The sequence below is a fragment of the Bicyclus anynana genome, chromosome Z (assembly GCF_947172395.1).
Source record: "Bicyclus anynana chromosome Z, ilBicAnyn1.1, whole genome shotgun sequence".
NCBI classification, from domain to species: domain Eukaryota; kingdom Metazoa; phylum Arthropoda; class Insecta; order Lepidoptera; family Nymphalidae; genus Bicyclus; species Bicyclus anynana.
Genome location: NC_069110.1, coordinates 15,322,642 through 15,334,308, shown reverse-complemented (window position 1 = coordinate 15,334,308; position 11,667 = coordinate 15,322,642). Strand labels below are relative to the sequence as shown.

At 35.0% G+C, this 11,667-nt stretch overlaps 1 protein-coding gene across 1 annotated transcript in view; it reads right to left on the bottom strand.

Moving 5' to 3' along the window:
• Window positions 1-1,334: 1,334 nt before the first annotated feature.
• Window positions 1,335-11,667, bottom strand: part of LOC112042926 (glutamine synthetase 2 cytoplasmic) — a 55,457-nt gene continuing 45,124 nt past the window's right edge. The window contains exons 5-8 of the mRNA XM_052890850.1: window positions 10,599-10,812; window positions 4,533-4,790; window positions 3,624-3,763; window positions 1,335-2,969 (exon numbers count right to left, since the gene is read on the bottom strand). Coding sequence (XP_052746810.1) covers window positions 2,821-2,969; window positions 3,624-3,763; window positions 4,533-4,790; window positions 10,599-10,812 — 761 coding nt within the window. The 3' untranslated portion in view covers window positions 1,335-2,820. The remainder of the gene's footprint in view (window positions 2,970-3,623; window positions 3,764-4,532; window positions 4,791-10,598; window positions 10,813-11,667) is intronic.

The window sequence follows — 11,667 nt, the reverse complement described above, 5'->3', positions numbered from 1 at the left end:
TCTGATAATTATCCAATAATATTGTTGACTACAAGACGTTCCGCGGTTTCTCCCGCGTAGTTCCTGTTCCCGTCAGATATGGATAAAATATAGCCTGTGATAATGTAGCTTTATTATGACAAAATAATTTTGAAAATTGGTTTAGTAGTTCCAGAGATTACCTACCCCTTATAACACCACAAACTTTGTATTATTTAAATAGCTGATAAATATTCATGTACGTATATATACAATTCAGTGTGATAAATTCATGATAAACAGCAGAAGAACAGCAGATAACTGATACAAAGCATATTGTGCTCAATATAATAGATTGTACATATTCCATAGTTCATATACTCAATATCAAATGGGCAAGGCTATAACAACAGAATGGACCAACTAACCTGGAACAACTTGCAGAATCGTAATCTGCGTGCGTTTTTCAGTTCAAAACTGTAAACGGAACGCGGTCCTCGAGTTATGCATATTCAATACCTCACAGCGCCTGGTCTAAGTATTTTTTTCATAAGGCTGTGTGACTAGTAGAACTATACCATCATTTTGGTCATATGTTTTTCCATCATTGTCAGCATTGTGTTTTGCAGTTTTTTCAACATTCTTTCCATTATATTTGTCAAGTTAATTAAATGGTCGTTTATTTGAGCATTCCGGCTTGGGCATACAAAACAGATATACCTAATGTCCCATAATTAATGGATAAAACGCAAATCGTAGGTCACCACGTAAGTAAATTTAGGCAAATCGGCAGATAATATAATACATTTTAAAGAAAAAAGCTGTGCTCACTTTAAAACGTGAGACACTTTTTGTATTGGGAATTCAACACCTCCCATACATTTTTAGTAGCAACTTTGTAACTACAAACAGTAGACACGAGTTTTATACTAATTTATAAACCTCGATAAGTGTACAAGTTTTTAAATCGATGGGTACACTTCAGTTCCATATTTTTTTTATAGGACATTTTTTTTAAATCGGGTCATCTTAATGAACTAAAAACAATGAACGCACTTAAAGATTCTTGTACAAACCAAATAAAACATAACATTAAAAAATTGCAACGTACCTAATGCACTGGTAATTTATATAATTTCGGATTGCTTAACAAATATTAGATTCTTAAAATTTTAATTATAGCAGCATTGAAAAAAATGATTCAAGATAGAAAAACTTTAAAAATCCGAAACAAAATATATATTTTTGTCACTGTAAAGATTTTTCAAAACTGTTATAATTAGTTATAGTAGTGCATCTACCACATAGTTTTGCGTTTTACCCATTAAATGCGGGACACTCTATAAGTATATTAAAGTTCCCAAATAAAACAAATATTTAGAACAAATCGTATCATTTATTTAATAACGCTCCATAACATATTCAATATACAAATCTAAATAAAATTTTGTTTAAATTCAGGTATATCCTGCATGCATATTTAAATCATTAAATTAAATGAATTAATTGTTATTACATAAAATTTATAAACTAAATAATTATGGTGTTTAGTTCTCATTTCATAAGGAATATTCAAAGGCATTCTTACTAGATAAAGGTATCATATATCTATAGGTATAGGTATATTTTGTTTAGGCATTTACCTAATGTTTATCCTACGTTTTCACATTATTGGATTAAACAATAAAATATTTATATTATAATTATGATTTCGTTCGTAATTAATTCAATGTCTATACGACGTAATATTCAATTGGGTATATTCATCGATTGCCTTAACTAACTATGCAATAAAATGAACTTGTTAGAAATAATGATATGTGATTATTTGTATACGATAAACTATTTTAACATGAAAAAATAACAATTAATGTTTAAATATCACATAATAGTCGTAAAAATATTCTCTAAATATTTTTATAATATCTTGTGGTCCATTTATACGCTCTACTTCGTATCGTGCCCAAAAGCGCGAAGTGCCAGCGATATAACTACGAGTACTATATAAATTCAATTCCTAGGTACATGTTTATGGTTTTAAGCTAAAAACATTTGTAGCTGCGCTGCTTGTGGTAGTGATTAATACTATTTTTAATTTGCAATGCGAATTCCCATGTCCATACCATGTCACTACAGTTATTTCCCTAAAAGCTTAAAAAAAACCCATAATAATTTTTACCACCTCCGAGAATGAGAAACGCATTACAATAATTACATTCATTTAACTTTCTAAACATCTCATAAGATTTCGCATGCTGAGAACTAATGCAATTGTTAATTATCCCGACACTGTGCAAAACGGCCTGTTGCTAATTTGTAAAAGCTTTTGATACTCGAGATTTTTTTTATATTATTGACCTTATATAATTTCCACCTCTAAGTCACATAAGAATTCACATAAATCTTACCCTACATTGCAAATATTTAAGGCTTTGTGTATAAAATTGTAAAATTTGCTAAGGATATTTTATTATCTTGATTAGAATAGGTATTGTTGCCAATTAGATCTTTCATCTCAAGCACGTCCACTCTCTATACAACCAACTCACATTAATTATAGTTAACTAGTCAGAACTGTCTTTGTAGTTTTCTAACAACCCTACATTGGTCAACTAATCTCAAACAACTCTCACGTACATTATATTATTATCCAAAAAAACTTAAATAATTTACGAAACTCTAACGATTTTCTTCAATATTATCCACATGAAATCCACTTTCCGATTAAAAATGTGTACCCAGAAATATGGGAAAATCCCCGAAAATTGGCAACACTGCGCAGCAGGCGTCGCGTATGTTATATCGTCTTTATTCTCGCTGCTAGCTGACACGATCGGAAGCGGAGTGGTCATCTTCCCGATGTTATTCGTTGAGGATGCAAGTTCGCATGAGAGCGTCAATCACAGCGTACGGGTCGCAGTTGGAGGCGGGACGGCGGTCCTCGAAGTAGCCCTTCTTCTCCTCAGCCACTAGGCGCGGTATCCTGATGCTGCTTGCACGACTGGCAACACCTGGAGATATATCAATTTTCAATATGAGAAACGACAATATCCACTAGCTATGAACGCTAAGCATAAGAATGTTACGAGTATGTCCCAAGTACATTCTTAGTGCAGAAGGAGTTCGAAATCTTAGATTTATAATGAGTCAGTTGATATAGCGATTTTCGAATAGGGATGATGACAGTTTTTTAAATTGTATATAAATTATGAGTACGCTAATAGTAAAGCAACTTTGTAAAAGTATAAAGTAAGTGTATCTGCGATCATTACTTTCGGAGCTACAGGGATTTAAAGGGTCAGATTTAAAAATCAATATATTCAAACCTAGTCATCATCCCCATTATAGATAACGATATATCAGGTGTTTTTTTTCCACCTGGACTGACGACATCAAACAGTCGCAGGGATTCTCTGGATGCAGGTGGCTCAGTATCGTGATGTTTGGAAGTCCCTACAAAAGGCCTATGTCCTCACGGTACTCTTTTAAATTTTTTATTTTACGACTTTGTTCACATTTTAATGTACAGCTTTCTAGTAGTAAGTCTCTGCGCTAAGCCGTGGATAGACGAACGGACGGACAGACAGACGGACATGTCAAAACTATAAGGGTTCCCCCTGGACTACAGAATTCTAAAAATAGATTTTGATTGATTGAATAGTTACCGGCGCTGAAGTCGTTAATACTGGCGGTTTCGTGCAGGCCGGTGAGACGACGTTCGTTGTCCTTTCCGCCGCGCGGATCGTATACCTTGATATGCTTCATGTGCACCTTCGACAGCTTGTCGATCGCCTTCTCGATCTCGCTGTTAGAAAATTACGGTATAGTCAATCTTAAAAATAAGCATCAATAGCTCCATATATCCTTTGTTAACGCTGAGTTTGTTGTGGGCTCTTCTCGGACCAAGGCGCGTTTGGAGCCCTCGTAACTTTAATTTTAAGTTTTCGTTTGATTATTACCATTATCTTAAGTTTAATATGACGTTTCGAAAGAGCTTGTAAACTAAGTCTATTAGAAATAAATGAATTTTGACTTTTTATTCATAAGTTGGAAATGGGTTGGGCATATTTGTAGATTGTAGAACGAAAGATGGACCAAAAGAGTTACAGAATAGGTGCATAGGCGTAAAAAAAAGAAACAGAGGACGTCAGAAAAAAAGATGTCGAGACGTCTTCTTACAAACTATCTGGAAGCGTATAGCCCGACTTGTACATGGTCAAATTATTCCTTTTATTCATTAATGTTAGACTATAAGACAAAATTGTAAGATATAAAAGGTTTTTTTATTTCATTTATTTATTCTAGGTCTTGGTTTTATTTATTTATCCATGCTAAACTATTCCATACCAATTTCTAATAGTATTTTCTGACTAGTTGGAGAGGAACAGGCATATTGATCATATTAAAAAGATTATTTTTTTAAATTTATTTTTAAAATTTTCGTTCAATAAACTGTAATTATTAACAATCGTTAAAACATCGTTACTACTTGCTACTACCATGACTACGCTAATGTCACTTTACGTGAAATAACCTGCTTACTTAGGTATCAAAAGAAGTAAAACTATACTCACATAATACCGTTTTCTTCCCTCATCTTCTTTGTCGAGAAGTTAGTATGGGCCCCGGATCCGTTCCAATCCTGAACTGGTTTGGGATCGAAGGTGACAATAACTCCGTACTCCTCTGCAAGTCTGTGTAAAATGTATCGGGCGATCCAGAGATCGTCGCCGGCTGTAACTCCTACAGCTGGACCAACTTGGAATTCCCATTGGGATGGCATCACCTCAGCATTGGTGCCTGCGATAGGAATGCCAGCATAGAGGCAGCACCTACGAACAAAACATTCAAATTATTCGATTTCCTCAAGATGAGTAGGTACATAAAAACTGAACTAATCGCATTTTTTTTTATTCTTTACAAGTTAGCCCTTGACTACAATCTCACCTGGTGGTAAGTGATGATGCAGTCTAAAACGGAAGCGGGCTAACTTGTTAGGAGGAGGATGAAAATCCGCACACCTTTCGGTTTCTACATCGCACCGGAACGCTAAATCACTTGGCGGTACGTCTTTGCCGGTAGGGTGGTAACTAGACACGGCCGGAGCCTTCCACCAGCCAGACCTGGACCAATTAAGAAAATCTCAATCGGTCCAGCCGGGGATCGAACCCAGGACCTCCGTTTTGTAAATCCACCGCGCATACCACTGCGCCACGGAGTCCGTCAAAGAATTGCAATACAATTGTCTCATATCATCGCATATAAATTTGCCTCGTTACACTATTATGTATTCTGTGCGGATGCGATTATACCTACCTATGCGATTTATTTGTGTCTTACATGATTACAGAATTTAGTGATCGTGACATATAATAATTCACCTGGGGAGACGTGCGTAAATCCTATGTAGGGACAGTACTAACAATGTAAATCGTACTCGTATGTATGACGATATAATCAAAATCGAATCTCTACATCTGTACCTACTTACTGTACAATAGTACATCTGTACTACTCATAGTACGTAAGAACAAAAGAACTAGATAAAAATATCTCTAGTAGGCAGGAGGCTAATAAAAATCTCATGTCACGGTGTTTATGGTCTATGGGTAGGTATATTATTTATCTCCTCCGAAATGGCTCGACCGATTTTTTTTTATATTTGGTAAACATTCAACAAGTCGTTAATAAATTTTTATCCCTCCCTGCTATTCTATTTTTTTTATTTCACGATTCGCGATTCTAGTATTTTCATATAGAAGAAATTTGTATGGCAGATCAACTTTTGCTATGCCAGCTAGTGAATAATAAAATACTTATCTATACTAATATTATAAAGAGGAAAGATTTGTTTGTTTTTTGTATGTTTTGAATAGGCTCTGGAGCTACAGAACAGATTTGAAAAATTCTTTAACTATTGGGACGCTACTCTACGCCCGATTGCTATAGGCTATATTTTATCCCCGTATTCCAACGGGAACGGGAACCACGCGGGTGAAACCGCGCGACGTCTGCTAGTAATAAATATTTTTGTATTCGTATTGTGTTTTAATGTACACGGATATAATAAATGACTACTTACATTGAAGTTTTTACGGTAAAAAAAAATAAAGCATGCTCACTTGGGTAATTCCAATTACATTTTGCACGGTTTACGGTTTCATTGTAACAGGTTTTCTGCACAATGCAAAACACGATATCCAGTTTATTTTATATCTACTTAACATTGTCGTTGCATGCAAACAATGAGTGAATAGTCATTATGACTTCTTTATTTATTTTATTATTTTACAAAAAGCAAAAGGCGACCTTATTTATTACTGAGGGCGATCTCTTCCAGTTCTAATGATAGGAACCTCCAAAGTTTGTAAGACAGAAACTCGCAATCAAATAATAATTACATATAAGTATGTACATCAACGTCATCATCATTATCAGCCGATGGACGTCCACAGCTGGACGTATGACTCTTGCATAGACTTCTATATACAACACCTTGCGACCCTAACCTCATTGGCTATTATAAATGGCTATATAACGCTTCACTCACATATTGGACGAAATTATGACAATTTTGATGCAAATTAGGGAAGATATGCAATGCCAAAAGCAAGACATGGCCAAAGTACAGGAAGATTTAAAAACCATAAATGAAAATATAAACCAAAAATTTGAAAATATAGAAGTAAAAACGAAAGAACTAGAACAAAAATTAGAACAGCAGCAGATGCATTTAGATAGACTAGATCAACAATTGAAGAAAAGGAATATTATAATTTTCGGACTAGAAGAACAAGAAAATTACTACAGTCAGTTGGAAGAAATAGTATTGGACTTATTAAATAAAGTTATGAAGATACCATGTGATCAAAGAGACATAGAGTCGGTGAAGAGACTGGGGAAAAAGAAGGGGTATGTTAGACCTGTCGTGGTAACTTTAACAACAATGGGTTTAAAATTGAAGGTCTTACGGAGCAAGAATTTGTTAAAAAATACAAGAGTCTACCTAAAAGAGGATTTCACACCTAAAATTTTACAAAAAAGGAAAGAGTTACAAGAAGAATTTTTATCTAGAAGAGAAAAAGGGGAAAATGTTGTGATAAAGTATGACAAAATCATAACATTAAACAGAAAGAGCCCCTTATTAAATAAAACAAGAGCTCTACAAGAAAGCCCAAAACATAAACATAGAAATAATAAAAGAAAACCACCTGCCTCCCCAGATGCTCTACCAGAAACCAACCAACCTCTGTTAAACAATAATACTCGTAAAAAGAACAAAACCAGTATTGAATCATATATGACACCGAAACCAACTCTACCAATCACAACATCTTCATCGTCTCAAAATAATATTACAAATTCTATAGAACAGACACAAAGACCATAGCAACGAAAAGCCTCTCTCCAATCCGTAGAAAATTCTGTAATAAATACAAACAATATCTCTCCCAAGCCGGCTGGTCCCCGAGGGAGTAGTAGACCTCCACCCTCCATTCAGCATCTATATTACATTGGTACATTTAATGTAAGATCTCTTGTAGGAATTGGCCGTCTAGAAGAATTAGAACATGCTCTACAAAATATCAAATGGGACATATTAGGACTATCAGAAGTTAAAAAAGAAGGTACACATATTATAGAGCATGACAACTACATATTGTTTTACACAGGAAAGAAAAGTGGGAAAAACGGCGTAGGATTTATGGTTAAAAAGAAGTTTAAAAATAATGTAATAGATTTTATGGCCATTTCTGATAGAGTCGCTAGATTGGATATAAACATAGATACTATCCCAACCAGTATAATTCAAGTCTATTCACCAACCGAAAAAGCGTCTGACGAAGAACTAGAGTGTCTCTACAATAACATTTCATTGGTCCTAGAAAACACTCTATCAAAAACGTATGTAATGGGAGACTTCAATGCAAAAATTGGTTATCCCGAACCAGACGACAATACAGTAATGGGTCCATGGGGATATGGAACCCGAAATAATAGAGGATTAAGACTTATTAATTTTTGTTTCGAAAATCAACTATACATAATGAATAGCCACTTTAAAAAGAAACCAACTCGAAAATGGACGTGGCAATCGCCTGATGGACGTGTATTGAATGAAATCGATTTCTTTATCACCAAAAAAGATGACACATCCTGCATCCAAAATATGGAAGTAATCAACACCTCGCACCCAACTGACCACAGATTGGTCAGAGCTACTCTTGCCATTTCCAAAAAGACACCCAAACAGAGAAGAACTTTTGGAAGAAATCGGTCAGGATATCTGCCAATTGAATGCGAACACGTAAAAAATGCTTTTACAGAGTTATCAAAATCAACAGAAGCTACCAATGACATTCAAAAATCGTATACAAATCTTATATATACAATTCGTGAAAGCGTCAACACATTACCAGCTAGGAAAAAAGAAGATCGAATCCATTTTTTTGTTACAGACAAAGTAAGGAAATTGATTTCCCAAAGAACTGAACTTAAAAGCAAAGTATTAAAAACAGACTCGGATAAGAAACGTTTAAAATATCTTTATAAAAAAATTAGGGAAGCTCTAAAAAAGAACAAAGAGAACTACAAGTTAAAGGTATTTGAAGAGGAATTGAATAAAAAGAGATCTGTAAAACGTGGAAATAGACGCTTAAACAATACTAAAGAGTGGATACCAACTCTAAAAAGCTCATCAGGCACGACCACTACGAATAGAAACACCATTATTAGGGAAGCTACTAAGTTTTACCAAAATTTGTACAACACGCCAAATGAAATGGAAATCAACATGAAAGAAAATAATGTAGCAGAGATCCCTGTTTTTCTAGAGAGTGAAATCCGACGCGGTATCAACTCCTTGAAATGTATGAAAAGCCCAGGTGAAGACAACATAACGAATGATACTCTCAAAGCAATAGCCGGGCCATTAACTCCTATATTAACCGAATTATTCAACGATATTATGAAACAAGAAAAAATACCGGAACAATGGGAAACTTCTGTGATAACATTACTATATAAAAAGGGCAACCCCCAGGATATTAATAACTATCGTCCTATTAGTTTATTACAGGGGCTTTATAAACTATTTACAAACATAATACTCTATAGGCTGAAAGGAGAGTTCGAGATTCACCAACCCCGAGAACAGGCAGGCTTTCGAAGTAAGTACTCTACCTTGGATCATATTTTTACTCTACGCCAGATTATGGAAAAATATGTAGAGTATGGAAAACCAATTTACATAGCATTTATTGATTACTCCAAAGCATTTGATTCAATTTTTTACGAATCCTTATGGTGCGCTTTGAGAAGTCAAAATATTGCCGAAAAATATATAAATGTCCTCAAAGAAATATACACGAAGAGCAAAGCGATAGTGAAACTCGAAAAGAGAGGAAAAGCCTTCGAAGTAAAAAGGGGAGTAAGACAAGGTGACCCAATCTCACCTAACCTTTTTACTGCTCTCCTGGAGTATATCTTTAGAAAGTTAAATTGGACGGGATTAGGAATTAATATAAATGGGGAATATTTAAGCAATCTTCGCTTCGCCGACGACATTGTCTTATTAGCAAAAAATCACGAACAGCTTTTATATATGATTAACACTCTAGATTCCCGTAGCAAAGAGTGTGGCTTGGAAATGAACTTGGAAAAAACTTGCGTAATGTCAAATAGTAATCAATTAAAAGTCTCAATACAAGACAAAGATATTAAATATGTAGACGAGTATGTGTACTTGGGTCAAAACGTATCCTTCAAAGGACACTATGCTGATGAAGTCGAAAGACGGATTAAAAAAGCTTGGGCCACATACTGGTCCTTAAAACATATATTTAAGTCACGTATGGACATAAAATTCAAGAAACAGGCAATGGACTCTATAGTAACGCCAACTCTTTTATACGGTTGTCAAACGTGGCCAATTACTAGAGACATAATTTATAAAATACAAGTTTCCCAAAGAGCCATGGAAAGAAGCATGCTAGGCCTAAAAATTAAGTATAAAATTCAAAACAAATTAATAAGAAAAAGGACAAAAATCATAGACGCGGCAAAACTGGCATGTCTCCTAAAATGGCGTTGGGCTGGACACATATCAAGAACATCAGACGGGCGATGGACAGAAAAGGTACTGCACTGGTACCCACGCGAAGAGCGCCGGTCGAGAGGCCGGCCGCGACGACGCTGGCGCGACGACATCGCCGACGCAGCGGGGACTACCTGGACAAGGTTGGCGAGAGACAGGGACACATGGAAAAAAATGGAGGAGGCCTATGCTCAAAAATGGGCGTTCCAAGAATAAATGACATTATAAATAAAATTAAAATTGACGAAATGAACATTAACAATGACTGAGAAATCTCCTTTCTGACACAAACACTTATGAAATTAATATCAATTAAATTATAAATTGACATGTTTAATATTTAATGAAATGTTAATGTTTATTTGTAACAAAAAAAAAAAAAAAAAAAAAAAACTTTAAAAATGTAAAATGTAAACTGTAAAATTTTTGTAATTTATGTACTTGGAAATAAAGGCTATATTATATTATTATTATTATTATTATTATATAACGCTTCATATAAAGAGTGAAGCCTGGCTTTATTGAATGATGAATATTCACTTACCGGTAATGTGCTTCAACGAGATCCCTAGCGAACACTTTGTTAGCACCAACGCCGCAGTAGTAAGGGCCCTGCGGTGGTGGGAAACCACCTGGGGGCCAACCGAAGGGCCTGAGGTCAGAGTCGAGGAGTATGTACTCTTGCTCAATACCAAACCAAGGCTCTTCGTCTTTACATTTGTCGAAAGCTTCTTGACATTTCAAACGGTTATTGCTTTCTGAAACACGAAAATTTAAAAAGTTTGTGAGTCAGAATTCAGTGATTCTTGAGACGGCGCGTATTGTGAGGAGGTTCTTCACTCTGGAACCCTGACCACCGGTTGCTTGGGCACTCAAATGTCCCGCAGCGGGAGGGTTGAAGTTTTTTATAAATTTTTAATAGTGTTTTGTATTAATAACATTGTTAAAAATTTGAAATAAAAAAAGAATAAATAAATAAATGAGAAAAAAATAGTTAATATTATAATGGCCGATGGTGACTTATAAAAACATATAAAATACTTAAATGACTGTTTTTATCTTCTCCTATAGGTCAAACGTTATTGAGTTGTAGTGAAACACAAAAATTTATTGAGTTTTAGTGAAACTAGCTACCTTACAAAAATTCATTGTAAAATACTATAAAGGGGATGGTATTTCATTTGCTATTTCCACATAAATGTGGTAATAAATAAAATAGCTGGGGTGACAGTACAATAGCCTACTAAGTACAAACAGCTTAAAAAATTCAGCGCGGAAAACAATGAATCGATACTAATTAATTATTAAAGAATCGACCCGGCTGCGCTTTAGCTATTTTTAACCATAAAAAAGTGCCGCCGACGTGCGGCCAAGTGTAGAGAAATAGAAAAAATGTCCAATGGCGGCGGAGTTGTCCCAGTCCGATCTCTTTCGTCCCAACGCAATGACTCGGAATTTCCGGTTGCACCGCCATTGGTTCAATTTTGTCTGTTTCTCTTCACGAGATTATCTTGTTGGTCACTATTTAGCGTAAACGAATTAATTTAATATTAAATTGGCATAATTGTATACTAATATATAAAATAAGTATATGATTGTTTGTTTGTTTGAAT